General features: G+C 43.8%; 1 protein-coding gene across 11 annotated transcripts in view; it reads right to left on the bottom strand.

Moving 5' to 3' along the window:
* Window positions 1–21022, bottom strand: part of FAT3 (FAT atypical cadherin 3) — a 626029-nt gene that overhangs the window by 7131 nt on the left and 597876 nt on the right. For 4 of the 11 annotated variants that reach the window (XM_034408488.3, XM_087894590.1, XM_087894588.1 and 1 more), the window contains 3 exons: window positions 19478–19591; window positions 12568–12627; window positions 303–338 (listed from right to left, as the gene is read on the bottom strand). In XM_034408488.3, the coding sequence (XP_034264379.2) occupies window positions 303–338; window positions 12568–12627; window positions 19478–19591 (210 nt within the window). Of the gene's footprint in view, window positions 1–302; window positions 339–752; window positions 829–12567; window positions 12628–19477; window positions 19592–21022 lie in introns of all 11 variants that reach the window. The other 7 variants (XM_087894591.1, XM_087894592.1, XM_087894593.1 and 4 more) reach the window with 6 other exon arrangements.

The raw sequence follows: 21022 nt of genomic DNA, 5'->3' as shown, positions 1-21022 counted from the left end.
AATAATAATAATAATAATAATAATAATAATAATAATAATAATAATAATAATAATAATAATAATGATAATAATAATAATAATAATAATAATAGAACTAGGAAAACCCTGAAATGAAAAGGAACGCCATTCCCATGGTTTTCTGCAGGACCAAAATCTATCTCGTAACATGCTGTAACATGCACAATCTAGATAAAAAATAAAGCCCAAGTCAGTGAGGCCAAATAAAGTGTATTAGTAGCATTTCAAAACTCCCATCAAGGCCACCCTTTTCCAACCATTACAGCAGGCAGATGCAAAGTCACCTCTATTGCAGTTCTGTCCTTCATCCATACCAGAGACTGTTAAATATAAAGTGAAGAAACAAAAAAACAAACACTGGAAATTCTCAAATCTGCAACCAGCAGAGTTAAACAGAGCACCGCAACACGTCTTTTAACACCATGCTATATGCTTCTTTAAATGCGGCTGATGTAAAATATGATTAAAAAGTACTTTTAAGCCATGCTTCAATGAAAGGTTAAAACGTTATTCTGCTTTTCGCTTAATCAAACCTTACGGAGGCACAAATGGGAACAGCATTTTACAACCAATGGATAGAATGGATGACTTTTAATTATCTGAAGCAGACATGCAAAACTGACTTTGGAATTAACACAAAAGTCAATACACTTTTTTTGGGGTTTTAAAAAAAGACTGTGATGTATTTCTTTCTTGCTCACTGTGAAACAGAAAAAAAAAAATTAAGAATCTACCATGTTCAGGGCCGGTTCAAACAAATCTGGGCCCAAGTACGCTCAGATACCACGGTGAGGGGCACGGTATAACAACCTGAACAGAACAGAATAAAAAAGCAGTCAATTGGGCCACTAGAACCACATAGCACAGAATCCGTCTCTATCTTTCCATCTGGGAAATGGGAAACTGGCTAAGAAGGGGCAAAGGAAGCTTTCTCTGCTCTGACTTTCATTCCCCCATTTCAAGTAATCTCCTTGGTGGACCTCTTGCCTCACAACCATGAGGCTGTGAGTTCGATCCTAGGTAGAGGCAGATATTTCTCTCTCTGGGCACAATGAGAATATAGCTGTTTGGATTTTGGCATGTTCCACAGAGCCCTGCGGGATGCGTCGAATCGCTGCAACGTCAGCCACGCTGAACAAAACTCCGAATTGGCGACAGGAAGGGCATTCGGCCATTAAAATGCTCTGCCAGCTCAATTCAGTTGCCCAGACTCCACCCCACAAGGGATTATGGGGTCGTTAAAAGATGATGAATGATTTCAAGTTATCTCCTTAATCTTCTCACTTGGTACTGAGAACATCAAAGTTAGGAAAATATGGGTTACCATGGGGGTATTAATGCAAAATTAATGGACAACCTCCTCTGTGTGGATGGATGCAGAATCTTCTGTTGCAACAAACTGGGACTGACACACCAATTTTCAGATGCCCTTTAAGGTCAAAACAATGGACAATTTGGTTGGTCAACCACACAGAAGGGGCTGCAGAAACGGGGGGCTTGGAGGCCACAAGTTGTGTGTTCCCTGGCCTATGGAATATGTGGTCTCCAAGCTTTCAAAATTGACCTATTCCAAGGCACAATAAGAAATGGCAAAACTTTTTCTATACTGTAGGGATTATCTGAACTACGACCTACTCTGCAAACATTTAGTAGCCTGTGCTGCAGGCATGTTAAGTGTATTGTACTACCCAGCTATTAAGTTGTCATTAAAGGAACAGAAGAAGTGGCAGGTAATAACAGACACTGAAAATTCAAGTGAGGAAAATAATGTATCGAATAGGATCCTGGTTATTCTGATGAAATAGGGTTTTCCTGCTTTTAAATATAAGCCTAGAGACATGTTACAAAGACATCAGGTTAATGTTGAGAAAGAATATAAGTCTTTCTCTCAGAAATGCAAATCATGTGATTGCTGTGCAACGGGTTAGTGAAACACAAGATCTCGGTGCAATCTTAACTTAACACTGAAGTGGTACATATACACACCCGGAGGAGACCACAGAGTTGGTCTCCTCCGGGTCCCGTCAGCTAAACAATGCCGGCTGGTGGGCCCACGGGGGAGGGCCTTCTCTGTGGCTGCCCCAGCTCTCTGGAACCAGTTACCTCCTGAGATCTGGACTACCCCCACCCTATTGGCCTTCCGGAAAGCGGTGAAGGCCTGGCTTTTCCGGCAGGCCTGGGGCCGTTGATCTCGCTGTTCAATCTTGCGAGATCCGGCCATGGATGGTGTGCATGTGTTTTTAATGTTTTTAAAATGCTTTTATAATGTTTTATTTTTTTTTAAAAAAATTTATGTTCACTGTTTGTATTATTTCTGTTGTAAGCCGCCTAGAGTCCCTTGGGAGTTGTGCGGCATAGAAATATGATTAATTAAATTAAATATTTATCTACTCGCATTTGCATGCTTTCGAACTGCTAGGTGGGCAGGAGCTGGAGCAAGTAACGGGAGTTCACCCTATCGTGCAGCACTCGGGTCTCGAACCCGGTCTGTCAGCTTTCCGGGTGATCAGCTCAGCGTCTTATTCTCTATGGCCATGCCTGAAATTGTGCAAGAAGGTACTCAGTGTAGCAAGGTCCACATTGCACGGTTGCATGGGTGGCTATTGTGGAAGAGTTGCAAATAGTGTGGTAAGTATTGAAAACTTGCAAGACCACAGCATGACTTTATTTTTTGGGAGGGGGGAGGGGAAGCAGTCTGCAGGGTTGGGTTGGATTGGATAAATGTAATTTTTTTCCCCAAGCATTTTCTGAACACACTGTACGTTTTATGGCGATAAATAAACTAGGCTAGCAGAAGGAAAAGATTTTCTCTCCTACCAGTGGTTACAGCTCAGGTAGCGCTGTCTGAACCGGCCCTGACTATACAAAAACAAAACAAAAGCACATATTCAAACGTTCTGTTGATCAGGTGCAAGGAGCTTTTGTGTGTCACTCGTTGCAGTGTGGTTGTCCCCAACCTGGTACTCTCTAGATGTGTAGGAAGGGTAATTTTTTTTTTAGTTTGAGGCCATGCCAACGTGGACTTTGGAGAGTTTTAGAGGCTCACACCATCTGAAAGATGCCAGGTTGGGCAAGGCACGGTTATTTTTACACAACACAGCAGAACTCCACTAACCTCTTAACTTGCCGGCTCTGCAAGATACAACAACTCACTTTCCCTTCCTGGGTTGAAGCAAAAATCCCACAAGTAAGGTCATATACATTTCTGAATGGAAATATTCATTTGTTTGGTTGCTTTGGCTACTTCCAAGTACTGTTAAACTTTTCACATCAGTGCCACTAAAGTGTTGCAGCCCGTCGGCTGCCAGTCACTCCAGCAGCCGAATCAGAGGAGGACGAGGAAGTGTGGGAGTCAAGGTTGTTGTGATCGCGGCAGCCCGGCAACTGGGACGCCGCCAGCGGATTGGCTAGAGGGGTGTGGTTAACACGCACGGGAGAGTTACTGTGTTCTTATTTTGCCGCTGGAGAGATCAGTGAAATCATTTGCTTCCAGGAAGCATTCGAATCTCTCCATATAGGCATCCCATGTCTCTGCGAGGGCATCATAGGGAGCAAATGTTGGTGGGGCCATTTTAGTCTCTCTATAGGGTCTCAGCAGGGGTTATATCCCACCTTCGTCGCCAGTATTCTGTTCATAGCTGAGATTAATGAGGCGGGGGTTGCATAACAAGAATGGTTTATTTACCTCAACAGCAATGATACGAACAGGCAGAACAGAACAGCAACTTCAGCACTGACAGCTCTTTTATACCCCGAGCTGTCAGTGAGCTAACCAATAAGAACGCAGTAACTCTCCCGTGCGTGTTAACCACACCCCTCTAGCCAATCCGCTGGTGGCGTCCCAGTTGCCGGGCTGCCGCGATCACAACAAAGGTCAGCATCAAGGCAACCTGAGAGCTCTGAGGGGGGAGAAGGAATGGAGCTGACAGAGAGAGAGAGACAGAGGCAGAGCCTGGGCCATCTGTCAGCCCTCAGATGGAGAGTCAACAGTCCCCAGGTCTGGAGGTGGATGATGAGGAAGAGGAGGAACAGCTCGATGCACAGAAGGCAGAGGAGAGGAGAGCAGTGGAAATCTATGGGCTGGTCCTTGGGATGGAAGAGCCACCGCTGCTAGCAAAGCCCCCCGCCCCCTAGCTCTGGGGATAAAAGGCAGGGGGCGTGTTTGGGAGCTGGATCAGAACATAAAGTCATTCCAAACAATAGCCTTTTGTGGAGCATCTGGATAGAGATTTGCCAATTATTTTTCAGATATACTAAATATGGGGAATGTTTGGAATTTCAGTTCTCTCGTTCCCTAATTCTGGTGATGATGGTTAGGAATTTAGTTTCAAAATATTAAGGAAGGAACCAGGCTAGAAAAGGCTGCTCTTCAGATCAAGATATTCCCATGCTTTCAAACATTGCGTGTCAGAAATTTATTTACTCCCTTCACTTCGTTTTTTTCTGACTTATGTGCGCTCAACTAAAAATGGTAAAAGAGAGAATAAAGTAGGCAGGTTTTATAGACAATAGGTTTTATAAATCTGATTAACTAAGTCAGCTCAGTGGGTTTTATAAGATTTTATGTCTATAATTTTGCATCTACCTGTTAATTTTAAATCTACCTGTTGATCCATTCATTCATACGTACATCAATATTTTGCTGATTTCTCCCTCCTTCCATCTTCTTGCCCTGATCACTCACTTTAATAAAGTTCTGTTCTGCTTTATTGTAATTCTTCCTGTTGGTATAATGGCAATTAGGAAGCAAAGATGCAGAAAGAATAGGCAAAGTGGGATCCATAAAATCATAGAGCTGGAAAAGATCATTTGCACCATCAAGGCAATCCTTGCTCAATGCGTGAACTTAAATCAAAGCATCCCTGAAACCTATCAATCCTTCCTTTGAAAGTTACCAATGATAAAGAGCAAACTTGGGCATTTTACAGCTCTGGAGCTATATCCACCCCTTTGGTTGTCCGTATCCAAATGTAGGAGATGACCAAGCAGAGTCCAATGAAGAAGGGGTCAAACGCCTCATCAGTCTTGAGTCCTTTCATGCCCACAAGAGATCTAAGTCCTGCCCATCTTGAATTCCATTGACTCTTATCTACTGCCAATTTGCTTTGACTGTTAGTAGTTCAGATTCTTGTAGAGAGCTTTAGCGTATAGTAAACCTACATATTTATTTGAACTGCCTGGACTCCTGATTTCCTGTACCTGATACCAGTTCATGGTGAGGTCAATAGGAAATTAGAAATCAAATGTAAATAAGTGTACACCATGCACGCAATACAGCTGCGTTGCTTTTATTTTGAAGGTGACTCCTAGTTATTTTTCAATTTACCTATGTGCGTCCGTGGGTGCCTATACACCTCACAGTAATCAGAACCATAAATTTACTGCATTTTATATAGCAATAAAATTAATATTGAGTAGAATTCAGTTCTGCCTATTGGTTTGGCCCTGTGGGAGAATTAATTGCTCACTTTCACATAAGAGTCTACTATGCTCTCAATTGTCTATAACAGGGTCTCCAACAGACCCTGCTGGCACGCAGCCCTCCTGAGCTCCGTTTTCGCTGGCAAAGGCACCGTGGGCCAGTCCTTTCTGGTTTCCAGGGCGGCTCCGCAGGTCAGATCTAAGTATACCATGGGCTGGATTCGGCCTGCGGGCCTTGAGTTAGATACCCCTGTTCTAGGGCTACATTAACAGAATCTTACAAGTCTGAAAGTACAGATCTCCCACCGTCTCTTTTTATCACCTGCTAAGTTAGAGGTGATGGTAATTACCTATACAGCCCTACATGGCTTAGGCCCGGGGTACCTGGCGGACCATCTGCGGCCAGCGACAGCTCCCCATCGCCTGGTGCGCTCTCACAGGGAGGGCCTCCTTGGGATCCCGTCGGCCAGACAGTGTCGGCTGGCGACTCCCAGGGAGCGGGCCTTCTCTGTGGGCACGCCTACTCTGTGGAATCAGCTCCCCCTGGAGCTCCGCATGGCCCCTGACCTTTGCTCTTTCCGCTGTGACCTCGAAACATGGCTATTTGGCCTGGCCGGATTGGACTGAAAGGGTTTTCTTAAAGGGGATTTTATTGGTTTTTATATTTGAATACTGAATTTTATGTGTTTTTTATCGTTGTGAGCCGCCCTGAGCCCTTTGGGAGAGAGGGCGGCATACAAGTTTAATTAATTAATTAATTAATTAATTAATTAATTAAATAAATAAATAAATAAATCATTTTTAAGTCTCTTTCCCTGCCTATTATTCAGCTATGGGCTATTCTTCCTTTTATCAGATGGCTGTCTAGGCAGCACCTCTTCCCCTGTCTTACAAGGCCATTCTCACATTCCATTTATAGGGAGGGAAGTTGAAGGGAAAAGGAGTCAAAGGGAGAATCCTCCGAGTCCGGGGTAAAGATGTTCTAGCTAATGCTACAACATCCAGAACAAGATAAAGCGTTGGAGAGAGAACTGAAAGAATGAGAAATTCGAGAGTGAAATTTTGAAGGGGGGCTCCTTGTAAGAATTTAAAGACATGTTAGTGGTTCTTTTGCTAGTCCTCGACTTATCACCAAACTGAGCCCAAAATTTCCGTTGCTAAGCAAGATGGTTGTTAACTGACTTGCACCCTATTTTATGACCTTTTGCCACAGATGTTAAGTGAATCACTGCAGTTGTGAAGGTAATCACGCTGTTAAGCGAATCTGGCTGCCTCCATTGACTATGTTTGTTGGAAGCCAGCTGGGAAGTTTACAAATGGTGATTACATGACCCCAGGATATTGCAACCATCGTAAATACATGCCAGTAGCCTAAATTCTGGTCATGTGACCACGGGAATGCTGCAACGGTCGTAAGTGTGAAAAACAGTCATCTTACTTTTTTCAGTGCTATTGTAACTTCGAACAGTCACTAAATGAACAGTTATAAGTCGAGGACTACCTGCACGAGAGTAAGATTTTCTTCTCCACCTTGCATCAGGGAAGAGCCTGAGGATATTAAACCTCCAAATTAACAGCAGGAGGACGACACAGAGTCCTTTTTAAAAAAACATTTGGCAACCACAGGAGCACGGGTAAAACAAAATGGACTGCCAAGTCAGCATTGGGCCTTACAGGAACAAAGTAAAGAAGACAATCTTAACGGCAATATAATGGAACAAAATATACATGCAGGCAGATATTTAGGGAATGCCCTTATGTAGCTCAGGAAAGAATCTGAGAATTGTCAGCTTAACTAACAAATCTAGGTAATAAATGTTTACGACTAGAGAAAGAGTTCGGAGGAAATGGCGGTACGACGTTCCCACAACATCTGTAAGTCCTGGTTAGAAAAGCATCATTCAGAAAGAAGCAATTGTGCAGTAGAATTATTTGAGGATTATTTAGTTACCTGCAGACAGAGGACGCAAGTAAAAACTGGTTAGTTATTAGAAAACGGCCAGGGAAAGGAGAAGCTCATATGAAAGAGAAACATAAGAAGACGAAATTAGAAGGTCAATAGGATAAAAAGAATAGCAAAAAAGCCAAGAGGGGGGATATAAGTAGGAACAGAGGTTTTATATATGCAATAAGTTTGGTCACAGAGCCAAAACCTGCCCAAATGTGACCCTGAAAATTTTATTGGTCATTGATCTCCAAAGTTCATCTAAGTTGAAAAGAAAACAAACAAACAAACCCAAAACAAACAAAGGTCAATGGAAGAAATATGCTTGGTTTAATGATGCAGCTAGTCTTAACTGGTGTTAAAAGCAAAAAAGAAAAAAGGACAAAATATTAGTGCTCACCATTATTTTGTTAGAGGTTCTCCAAGAACAGGCATGCAAGAGTTCACTTAGTTTTCGGGAAGACACTTTCGGAAAAGACTCAGTTAGCGAAATATATTATTGGAGGATTTTAGCTCATCTATTTTGCGATGTGACGGTCGGCACCAATATCTCAGTATGTCATCATTTAATAACTGAAGGGGATTAGAGGAGGCATGGTTAACAAAGCCAAATGAAAGGAATTAGGAGGGAGTAAGCCTAAATTCCAAGAAGTGAGATTGAGTGAGGAAGGGAAAAGGGTAAATTTTAACCAGAGATTAAGATACATCAGAAATGAGTCTAGTGTAGAAGCAGAGAGCCGATCACCAGTTGGAAGAAAGGACCGTTACGGTAGAGTGAAGTTAGTTAGCAAACCATTCGAAATTTGTTCAAGGGAAAAAGCTCAAGAAAAGAAAAGATCTAGAGTTGAAATGAGGACACAGCTTTGGGAATGAGCGAGGAACCACAAAGGAGACAAGACGAAGAATACAACAAAGAGCATTCAAGACTTGAGTAAATCTCACGGCCCTTATTTGTAGAGGAATTTAAGCTTTGGCCTTGAGAAAGAAAAGGAGAAAGAGGAAACGATCCTCAATCTTTGAGAAAGGAGGAAGTGTGTGAGATTTGGGCCAGCTTTGCGTTGACCTTGTTGTTCTTAAAAAATGGGCACTGAAGGGGTTGAACACGCTTTCCAGATTTTGTTAATATAATCTACAACAAGGGTGTCAAACACAAGGCCTGTGGGCCAGTTCTGGCTGGCGATGTGGTCAGATCTGGCCCACGGGGCCATTTTGGAAAATGTAAGGGGCCAGCCCGCCTGGCTTTGACCCAGTCTACCCAATGCAAAGAGGAAACATCAGGCCAGCGTGGCTTTGGCCTGGTCTACCCAGTGCGAAGAGGAAACATGCTAGCAGTTTGGGAAGTGGTATCAAGCTGGCCACACCCACCCAGTTGGCCACACACCCCCAGTCAGCCCCCCTTCTCCCCTGAGGTCATTGGGAGCCCTGATGCGGCTCCGAATGAAATTGAGTTTGACACCCCTGACCTACAACAATAAAGAAGCATTCCTGGAAATCCCAGTTTGGTCTAGTGCAGGAATGGACCATTGCTTTCCCCAAGGGGCCACATGAGAAACTGGAACTGTAGTGGGGAGATGAATCAATAGGGTTGTGAACAGTAGTGGGTTTCAAATCCCAGCGCAACTGGTTTGCTATCGGTAGTGCGTGGGAGCGCGTGCCCGCTTTGCGAGCATGTGGAACTTCTGCACATGCACAGAGCATTTTTGATGACGTCTGGGCGGGTGGGCAGAGCCTCCCGCCGCTACCAGTTTGCCCGAACTGGGGCGAACCGGGAGCAACCCACCACTGGTTGTGAAGGTGCATAGGCGTGCACACAGGTGCCTATGTAAATTGGGGAAAAAAATAGAAGTTGCCTTCTAAATGGGTACCTACGAGACTGTCTTTTGCCACCAATAGCCTCCCACAGACCAGTTCGTTCTCACAGGGAGGGACTACTCAGGGTACTGTCAGTCAAATTATGCCGACTGGCGACTCCGAGGGGGAGGGCCTTCTCTGTGAGGGCTCCAACCGTTTGGAATGAACTGCCCCCTGAGATACGAAATATCCCTGTGCTTTCCGCCGTGCCCTCAAAACCCTGATGTTCCAACAGGCGGGGCTAAACATATGAACATGTGAATGTTTTTAAAATGTTATCTAATTTTAGGTTCTATTTAATTGGGCCAAACTATGTTATAATAATAATTTTAATTAGCAATTTTATGATGTTTGTGTATCTATATTTTTCTTGACTGTATACCGCCTTGAGTCCTACGGGAGAAAGGCGGTATAGAAATATAATAAATAAAATAAAATAAATAAATAAATAAAAGCAATCCACGCGGGGCAGACAGGGACAGCCAACGGGTCAGATGTGGCTCGGGGGTTCTTAAAATGCCCAGGTCTGGTCTAGTGATTAAAGCACCCCTGCTAGAAACCAGGAAGCTGTGAATTCTAGTCCTGCTTTAGGCACTGAAACTGGCTGGATGATTTTGGCCCAACCACTCTCCCTCTCAGCCCAATTCACCATAAGGGTTGTTATTGTAGAAAATAGGAGGAGGAAGGAAGATTAGATATGTCGGTTGCCTTGAGCTATTTATAACAGTAATAAAGTTGGGATTAAAAAAAAATCTTTAAAAATCCACGAGTGTCTTTTTTTTTTTTTTAATTTGATTTATATGCCGCCCTTCTCCGGAGATTCAGGGTGGCTTACAATGCGTTAAGCAATAGCCTTCATACTTTTGTATATTTTTAAAAAGTCAGCTTATTGCCCCCACAAACTGGGTCCTCAATTTACCTACCTTAGAAAGGATGGAAGGCTGAGTCAGCCTTGAGCCTGGCAAGATTCGAACTTACTAATTGCAGACAGCTGGAGTTAAATTACAATGCATTAGTCTGCTGAGCTATCCAGTCTTGTTTCTTGACCCGGCCTACTTAGAAAAGGTGAATTATCTTAAGGAAATGGGGTATGTAGAAGAGTGAATTGCTCAGATGGATTTGGATTTCCAAGTTAAAAGGGTTTTTTCCCCCCTCTCTGTGGATCAGAACCAGGTTTTGTGACATGGAGAGACCAAGAGGCTTTGTGCCTACCTAGTTAAATCACCTACCTTCTAGGTCTAAATATATAAAAGGACAGAAGTGTTCAGTAATGGACATGGGGATTCTTGGACTTGTGTTTGTAAGCATGGAGCACAGGGGTGAAATCTACTTACCTTCCTTACCGGTTCGGAAGTCACATGTGTACGCAGACCCTCTGCGCATGTTCAAAACCTTTCTGCGCATGCACAGAGGGTACAAAACACATTAAAACCAGTTAAAACCAGGAAGTAACGACAACCGGGCAGGTGGGTGGAGTGGGTGGAGTCTCGTGCCACGATTGCTACCGGTTCTCCGAACCACCCGCCACGATCGCTACCGGATCGGGTGATCCGATCCGAACTGGGAGCATTTCACCCCTGATGGAGCAGCAATATTGCCTATATCAGTGATAGCGAATCTTTTCGGCACCAAGTGCTGAAAAAGGAGTGCGTGCGCGTCTAGGCCGCAACCCGGAAGAGGAGCTGCCCAGGGCGCATGCGCGCGCCTGAAAATGAACTTCCAGTTTCTGCTACTGAACTTCCGGTTTCAGCCAGCTACTCTTCTGGGCTTCTGGTGCTCATGTGCATGTGATGATCAGCTGGCTGGTTTGCATGCTCATGCAGGAAAACGGAAGACCAGCTAGAAGATCTTCTAGTTTCCGGCACTTTCCGCATGCAAAAAAGCCAGCTGATCGTTGCGCATGCATACGCGCCAGAAACCTGGAAGAGGAATGGGTGACGCCGCGCGTGCCACTTTGGGTATGTGTGCCATAGGTTCACCATCACAGGCCTATATTAAGGAGGAGAAATCTGCACTTGGAGCTCAAGTGCAACTGAGAGAAAGTGTAACTTGCCTGTGGCAAAGAACTATAAGGTTTGGATGGTGGGCCAGATGTCAGCGAAGACAAAGATGCTGGAATCCAAAAATCCTAGAAGAGCATTTTCCCCCTCTTTCTAGTTTCTCTAACATACAGGTAAATCCTCTACTTAGGAGCGGTTGCTTAGTAACTGTTCAAAGTTATGATGGACTCCCCTCCTCAAAAGCTATTTACAACCTGGTTCCAAAGTGATGGCGCCCCCTTGTGGTCACATGACTACATTTTCGGTACTTGGCCAGCATTGACAGCCATTTGCAGCATCCCTTGGTCATGTGACCATGATTTATGACACCCCACCCCCCAATTTTTCCTCCCGGAAACTTGTGTTTATTTCTGGTTTTCAGCGGGAAAAAAAGCCCAATAGTGAACATTGGGCTCACATAAGGACCGCAGTGTTTGCTTTATAACTGTCGCAAAAAAAGTTGTAAAACCGGGTCTGGTTACCTATGACGTTCTGCTTTATGACCATTGTGACTGTAATTTGGCAGGCTCCATTATAAATCATGTAGATGTGAGCCCAGGAACGAAAGTGCACAGAAGGAAGTTGAATGAGGGTTAACAGATAAGACACTGTAAAAAAAGGTTTATATGGACCTGTATATGGGTACTGCAGTGTTTGTCTAATGATGAATTTATGTCAGCCGTGGGGAAACTCTTAAGAGATATGGACTTCAACTCCCAGAATTCCTCAGCTAGCATGTCAGCCTGGGGAATTCTGGGAGTTGAAGTCCACATATCTTGAAGTAGCCAAAATTGAGAAACGCTGATACAGCGTGTTAAGCTAAGGCCTCTGTCCATATACTGTTATGTTAAATACCCCTGTAAGCAGAGAATGACTGTAAACATATGTTTCCCTATCTTTGACACAGCTCCTTTGTATTCAGTTAGTTGCCTTTGGTTCAGTTTTGAAGGGTATCACTTATTTGGGGACTCGCTTCCCTCCCCAGACAAAATCTGATCAGAAACAAAGCCTTCAATTCTCTTAAGGTCTGCAATCCATAATAAAGCAAAGTATGGTAATTTGTTTTGGTTGTTATCTTTCAAAATCTTCCCTCTTTGCCAAAGAATGGTTTGCCGAGTCCTGGCTAGTCAGTGTGAGTTAATAAAGTTCTGCTGTGATCTTTTTTTTATATATAGAGGAACAAAAATCAGACAAACAATTGACAAACAATAGACGACAGTGCAGGAGGAGAAGGTCATATCTATACATACATACATACATATATACAGCATATATATTTAAAAGATTAAATACCTTCGTTTTCTATTGTGTCAACTACATTGTTGACAAGCTGTATGACAGTCACAATGGAAGCTTGCGGGAGGAGGAGAGCAGAAATAAAGGAAGGACAGTCTCAAGTTAGTAATTTATTTATTTCACATGAGAGGTTATCAACGAACACAATCTCAGATTAGCTGTGAGACCAACTACAGAAGGGTAGACGGTTACAAATGAATTATGCAATGGTTTGAGAACATTTCAACATCTGGTAACTCCATATACACACACACTTGAGTATTTTTTCCCTGTAACAGGGCAGCAAATGGGGAGAAAACACAAAAAACGCAATGAGATGACTACCGCCAGTTCATAAATCCAACCTGGGAGATTAAATGAATCTGAAGACTGTCCCCGAGTTGGATAATAAAAACATCTGCAAGAAAACAACCGAGCTCAGAGAGCACCAAGGACTCCACAATTCAATGACTCTAGCTGACACTCATCTCTAAATGGCAATTGCTTAAAAAACCCCAAACCCTTGAGATTAAGTGCTGCCTTTGAAGTGCCTCTTATCTTCCAAGCAGCCAGAATGATTTAAGGTGGTTTTATAAAAGTGTTTGGCTAAATCCCACCCCCTCACCACCACCATTAGGATTACTTGCTTCTGAATGAACACAAAGTCTTAGTGGGGAATTAATTACAAATTCTGCTTGGGAAACATTTAGAGACAGGTAGAAGGGTAGATTAAACATTGCTCATTAAATAGCTGCCGTTTAAAGGCTACTTATCCCTTAATTATTTTTTTAACATCCCTTTAAGCCAGAGACGGCCACTTATTCAATGTTGGGTTTATCAGCGGTGTCAAAAGAGAGAATTTCACATTAGCAACAATCACAATACAGCTAGTAAACCAGGGGTGCCAAACTCGATTTTATTGAGGGCCGCATCAGGGTTGTGTTTTACCTCAGAGGAGCCGGGGGGGGGGGGGCATGGCCAGGGTAAGTGTGGCCAGCTCAACATCACTTGTGTCGGGGGCTCTTGTGGTGGCTCGAGCGCTCGCGGCCCTCCCGAACTCCGTTTTCGCTGGCAGAGGATTGAGGGAGGTCGTCGCAGCCGAAAATGGAGCTTGGGAGGGCTGCATGTGGCCCTCCCAAGCTCTGTTTTTGCTGGCAGAGGTACTGTGGGCCGGTCCTTCGCTGTTTCCAAGGCAGCCCCGTGGACCAGATCTAAGCGCCCCGTGGGCCGGATCCGGCCCCCGGGCATTGAGTTTGACACCCCTGCAGTAGACTAATGTTAGAATAAGACTTCCTTGTAGATCATTGGTTTATCTAGCTGAGAATTATTTATTTGGATGAGCATTTATCCCAGGATCACCCAACAGATTTCATTATCAAGTATAGCTTGAATCTTTAACTCAAGAGCAACAATTATTGGAATAAAGCTTTTTTATAACATGGGATGTGGGCAAGAAGGGGGAGAAACCAGCGTCTGCATTTCCTGCGTCGGATGAGGAGAGCACATCTTTCTTCTTCTATCCTGGCCACTTTTTTTTACAGAGGCACGATTCAGAGCGTTTTAATAAACTGCATCCCTGTTTGATTTGGTGGCTGCGCTGCCTCAGATAGAAAGTCCCTACAGAGAGTGGTAAGGACAGCCGAGAAGATTATAGGAAACTCGCTTCTTGTTATTCAGGATACTGCCTATAAATGCTATGTGCTTAAAGCTCAAAGCGACTGTAAGAGACCCCACACACCCACTTCACGGTCTTTTTCTGTTGCTCCCCTCTGGGAGGAAGTTTCGAGATATTTCTAGCAGGACTACCAGATTCTGTAACAGCTTTGTTTCCTGTATCACCCATCTGGTAAACTCGCAAGATTTGTTTCTCTTGCCATTTACATGTATACATCCAAACTAAACTGTGTTGCTTCACCGTGTCATAAAATATATGTGGGTATATGCATATTTTTTAATTTATTTATGTATTTATTAATCATGTTTATGTAGTGTATATTAGAGGTGGAGACTCTTTGAGACCTGTATGCAATGAAATTTCATTTCATGTATGCTGATTAGTATACATTCAAAGTGACAATAAAGTTATTCTAAGTCTAAAAGCCAGGAGAAAGAAGTCCTGTATGCAGAGGGCCAGGAGAAAAACAAAATAATTTAAATAAAGCAAGTTTTAAATAACTTTAACTCAGTTATTATTTACACATTTAATTGTTTTCCTCTTCCATTATTGTGTCGTGGTAAAAAAATATTGTTTGGTGACATTGTTTGAAGGAGTTCTTAGGGGCACGCACACAGCTTTGTAAGGCCCACAGATATCCTTGAATGTGCCGTTCCTCTACTTGGAACTGGATATTGAACCAAACAATTTTGACATGCAGAGCATTGCACGTTGCTGAGATCCATGATTCTATCCCCTTCATAATACACCTCCCCACACACACCAGAAAGGGGCTGGATCAGTATTACATTCTCACTGCCACCAAATTTGACATCTCTTCTTGGGCAGCAGTTAAATTGAGGTAAAGGTAAAGGTTCCCCTCACACATATATGTTAGTCGTTCCCGACTCTAGGGGGCAGTGCTCATCTTCATTTCAAAGCTGAAGAGCCAGCGTTGTCCGAAGACGTCTCCATGGTCATGTGGCTGGCACGACTAAACGCCAAAGTCGCACGGAATGCTGTTACCTTCCCACCAAAGGTGGTCCCTATTTTTCTACTTGCATTTTTTACGTGCTTTCAAACTGCTAGGTTGGCAGAAGCTGGGACAAGTAGTGGGAGTTCACCCCGTTACGCCGCACTAGGGATTCGAACCGCTGAACTGCCGACCTTTCGATCGACAAGCTCGGCGTCTTAGCCACTGAGCCACCGCGTCCTAGTTAAATTGAAGACTTTGTGAAAAGTCCCCCCAAATCCTTGTACATCCTATTTTATTGTTTTTCCTAGTTTCTGGGGACCCTTACAGTCTCAAAAATTTCCAGCCAATATGACCTTGAGTTGCAGTCGAACAAATCTAAAGGCCGATATCCCTTCCAAGATCTGCTTCTAACCTAGCGGGATTGATATTTCCACCCAGGGAAGAGCCCTAAAAAAAGTCTCTTTCATACCATTAAAATAAAGGTAAAGGGTTCCCCTCTAGGAGTGGTGTTTGTCTCTGTTTCTTAGCCGAGGGAGCTAACGTTGCCCAAAGACTCTTCTGTGGTCCAAAGACATCTCTGTGGTCATGTGGCCAGCATGACTATAGGCCAAAGTGCATGGAACGCTGTTACCTCTCTACTGAAGTGGTACCTATTTATCTACTCGCATTTGCTTTTGAACTGCTAAGTGGGCAGGAGCCAGAGCAAGAAATGGGAGCTCGCCCAGTTGCACAGAGCTTGGGTCTCGAACCTGGGCTGTCAGCTTTCTATCTGACAAGCCCAGCATCATTAACAGCGTTCCGTGCGCCTTTGGCGTTTAGTCATGCTGGCCACATGACCACGGAGACGTCTTTGGACAGCGCTGGCTGTTCGGCTTTGAAACAGAGCATCGCCCCCTAGAGTCGGGAACGACTACCACATATGTGCGAGGGGAACTTTTACCTTTACCTTAGAGTTTGCAGTCACTCACCCAATATTTATTTTGCCCCCCGAAAAACACCCCCGGGATTTGTTCCCAAACCTGAATTGGATCTATCCTTCACACCATCTCTTCTCTTTAGTTGTAGATAATTCACACCTAGGACTTTCTCCATTGTCTCTCTCTTTCTCGTGTTCTCACACAAAATTTCACATCACCTAATCTGTCTTTTTTCTTTCTCGTTCTGAATTAATCCTTCCCCAAATATTCTCTCACACGAACACCCTAAGAAACACTGGTCCACCTTTCACCTTTTCTGTTTCTATCCAGACCTTCTGCCAATATCTGCTCACATCCTATTTCCTGGTTTCTCATCCTTCTATTATGGGTTAGAGCCTCTTGGATTTGTCCACTGTTTTCTTTCTTTCCTCATTAGGTCAGTCACATCTATCAACCATGCTCTCCTCTTGAAATCTTTTCCATGCACTCATTGGCAACAAATTTCTTCCTTTAATTTTTGACTTTTCCCCCTGTGGAGTTGGAAATACTTTAAAGGAAAGCATTGTCCTCCAAGTGTCTAAGACCCACTGGTACCCTTTATGGCTCAGAAGAATTCATGAGAAATGTTTTGAAGTCAATGCTTTGAAGCACTACCCATTGGCTTTTCAAAAAAGCTATATAACGAAATAAATATGTACCATTAAAAACCCTATTCAGTTATATTTTGGCATCTGAGAAATAAAAGTCCATAAGCACTTGCCTTTCTCTTAAGAAGTAAAAAATACAGGAGTCAATGAAGTAATTAAGAAGAAGGAAGTCCCAAAGGCAACTGGACTTTCTGGTTTTTCTTTGAAGACATTTCACTTCTCATCCAAGAAGCTTCTTCACCTCTGAAGCTTCTTGGATGAGAAGCGAAACCAGGGGTGGTATTCACTTACCTTCGCTACCGGTTCGCAAATGTGAGCACGCAGGGTCTTCTGAGCATGCACAGAGCATCAAAAACGGGATATGATGATGTCCGGGCGGGTAGGCAGACCTGTTGTGGTCCACCAGCTGCCTGCAGAGCTGACAGTGGAGTCAGACAATGAGGAGGCTGAGGAAGAACATGGGCCAGTCCTGGAGTCTGGGGAAGGCCCGGATGAGGGCTCTGCGTCGGAGGCAGAGATGGGGCCAGGGCCATCTGGGAGTGATGTGCGGACTCCGGAGCCTCCAGAGGCTGACAGCAGAGAGGCAGAGGAACAGGAGGAGCCTGTTCCTAGTGCACACATGAGAAGAGCTGCCAGAAGGGAAGAGCAGCTAAAGCAAAAAGGATGACTCGGGAATAGGCCCAAGGGATGATTGGCCCCTCCCATAAGGCTTAAAAGACCAGCAATGGCTCTTGGGCTCTTCGTCGGAAAACAACATTGATAGATTTGCTTTCTTGTCTTGCTGCATTTATTTCTTGTCGGCGTCTTCTGCTTCTGAACTTTTGCCAAGAAAAGCCTTTGGCAGGTTGCCTAATTAGACCCAGGTTGGTGATAAGGCTGAAGAATTGTGTTATGAAGAATTTGTTTTGAATTAGTTTGGACTACGCTGAGAATGAGTTAATTCTCAGCTGTTCTAATACAGTCTGTTTGTTTCAAACTATTTGCATCCGATAATACCTACTTGGGCCTGGGTCACAACAGGACCATCCCGCAGCCACCACTACTGGTTTGCTCGAACCGGATAGAACCAGCTGAATACCACTACTGAGCAAAATGTCTTCAAAGAAAAACCAGAAAGTCCAGTTGGCCTCTTGAAAAAGGCACCTTTGGGACAACCATGACCTGGATGACTGAGAATCTCCATAGACATCTAGTGATGGAAGAAGAAGTAACTTTTCTTGGCCTTGAAGGCAAAAGGAGAAGGGGACGGCAAAGGAAGAGATGGTTAAATAGCGTGACTGACACAATGAACATGAATTTGGGTGAACTCTAGGAGACAGTGGAGGACAGGGGGCGGGCTTGGCGTGTTCTGGTCCATGGGATTGTGAAGAGTTGGACACGATTTAGTGATTGAACAACAAGAACTTTTTTGGAAGCACAGAATCTTAGCAACGCATAATGATTGGGATGACTATGTCAGGCCCTAGATAGATGCCATCCCTCACGCCTCCAAGCAGAGAAGCAAATATCTCTACCAATACTTCTATTGACTCCTTCATAGATGATATACTACACATACCAACATCTAAATTTTAATCATTTCTAAATCTCACATAAGAAGTCTCACATGGTATTTGGTTGAAGCTATCGACATTCTGCAACACTCATGATAGTTGGGCAATCAATACTTGGAGTGAAGTATCTCAAGGTGTCTCCAGAGTTCACTAAAACTCGCTTAACTGAGTTTAATGTGATGATCTCTCAACTTTTTAGGCTGGGGTAGATGGGTTTATGCCCAAGCCATTGTACTTGGCTCTAGAAATGATGATTCTGTTAGGCATCTTCCTTCCTATTCACAAATCCCTATGTGGAGGTTATCCTTTATTTGGAAAATATTATTTTGCCAATACTATATTAAGCTGTGTTTGGAAGAGGAAATATCTACCACATCATTGTCTGTATCATAGCAACCGCATGATTTATTCTTCGTTCAATGATCTTGTGTAGCTTTGGAGAATAGAAACATCAACGCAGGCCTTGCTACAGAGTTTTAGATTCTTTTCCTAGAAATTTTATCTGCAACGTCAAATGCATTATTACTCTGTAGGCGGGAATATTCTTTGAATACCTTTAAGCTTAGAACAAAACTAATTACAGGTAGTCCTCAAATTACAACAATTCATTTAGTGACAGTTCAAAGTTACCACGGCACTGAAAAATGGTCCTTTTTCACACGACCGTTGCAGCAACCCCACGATCAAAATTCAGATGCTTGGCAACTGGTTCATACTTATGACCGCTGCTGTGTCCCAGGGTCATGTGATCCCCTTTTGCGACCTTCTCAGAAGCCAAGTCGACGAGGGAAGCCAGACTCGCTTAATAACCGGGTTGCTAACTTAAATCAACTGCAGCGATTCACTTAACAGCTAGGGGCAAGAAAGGTCGTAAAACGGGGCAAAATTCATTTCACAAATGTCTCGCTTAGCTACAGAAATTTTGGGCTCAGTTGTGTTGTAAGTCAAGAACTACCTGTAACAGTTAAGAGTTGACTTCCATCTTCTGCTTACCTGTAGAAATTAATTAGGTAGCATCAATATTATATAGTAATCAGCTGTTGATTACTAACTGTAAACTGTTGAACATTTCACCCGGGAGAGAAAAGATTGGCTAGAATTCTAGTACCCAAGACCTCTGCGGTGATAACATCAAAATTATTTCAAGAAGATGGGAGGATGAAAACTATTTCTATTCTTACCATTATCATCACCGGAATCCGACTGGTAGGAGCTGAGGGACTGAACTTCTGAATTGCTGCCTTTATTGCTTCCCGACAAACAGGTCACTTCTTCCATATCGTCAAGTTCTTTGCCTATACACATGTAAAAGAAGAGAGAACCGGTTGTATGGATATACAGACCTGGGTTTTAAAGCACATTGCATCCAACGAGACTTTTTGCTTCAGAAATGGCTCATTGTCAGACCTGGAAGCTATCTTTTACATTCGGGGCTTCAAGCCTGCCACATTTTCTTCGGTGGGAAAATGGGAGGGGGGATTGCATAGAGCCATGATGGCAAACCTATGGCAGGTGTGCTCAAAGTGGCACACGCAGCCTTGCCTCTTTGTCTTCCGGGTTTCTGGCGTGCATGCACACGTGACAATCAGCTGTCCTTTGTGCACTCGGCAGTGCCCATAAGCCCGTGTGCACATGTGCGCCGGCCAGCTGATTGTTGGGCGCGCATGTGTGCTACAACCCGGAAGTTCAGCTTTTCCAGAGCATGATCCCTTCATGTGTGCGGCAGTGCCAAAAACCGGCCTGCACATGCGTGCTGGCCAGCTGATCATCAGGCACACATGCGTGATAGAATTCCGGAGTGTGACCCTGACGAGCCCGCACATGTGATGTTTCCGCGCGAAGGTTTGCCATCACTGGTATAGGGTATGGGTGATGTGTAGTCAAAATAACATTCCTTTCTCAGAGAGTCAAGGACGCCTTGCCCTGGCACCTGGAGTCGGATGACTGGGAGATGTCTCCAGTTTGGACAGTGGATGATTGGACCATGTGATGGACATATGGTGCTGGGCAGGGACTTGAATTTCACTTGAGTGGGGAAAACCTGGAAACTTTCAGATTCAGGTTTTCCCAGATGTGCCAGTATGACATCTTCAATAAAAATGAACTTTGAAGAAACTCAAGCCTCGGAGTCTTCTTTCATTGGTGGTATTACTTGGAACCCTGACATTAACCCAAATCTCTTTTTTTAAACTAAAGCAGCTTTCCCGAACTTCGGGGTGCTGTCCGGGGTCCTGAGCCCCAAGCGTGACACTCATCATCTTACAGGTAGTCCTCAATTTACAACCAATTGCGTAGCCAACGAGGAAGCCAGGCTCACTTAACAACCGTGTTACTAACTTAACAACTGCGGTTTTTCACTTAACCTATGTCTCATCTAGCAACAGAAATTTTGGGCTCCATTGCAAGTCTAGAACTGTGTTTCTTTTCATTTCTGAGCATCAACTTCTTCTAAAAGGTTTTGTGAGCGTAAGCTTTAAATTTTGCTCTCAGTAGCTCTGGCAAATTGAAAAAAAAATTCTGCCTGCTTCCTATAAAAGACAATTTATCTTGTCTATTTATCCAATTCCTTAAAGGCGGCTTTTCCAATATGGTGTTTCCCAGCTGTCTGGAGACTTCAGGTCCCAGAATGCCGGTTGGAGAAATCTGAAGGTTGACTTATGCATCATCGGAAGAGGGTTGCAAATGTGTCTCTCTGCGACACCAATTTATTTACCTTGCTTTCAGGA

The sequence above is a fragment of the Pantherophis guttatus genome, chromosome 5 (assembly GCF_059756535.1).
Source record: "Pantherophis guttatus breed Tessera chromosome 5, ASM5975653v1, whole genome shotgun sequence".
NCBI classification, from domain to species: domain Eukaryota; kingdom Metazoa; phylum Chordata; class Lepidosauria; order Squamata; family Colubridae; genus Pantherophis; species Pantherophis guttatus.
The sequence above is the reverse complement of the archived record's forward strand: the minus strand, read 5'-3'. Positions and strand labels throughout refer to the sequence as shown.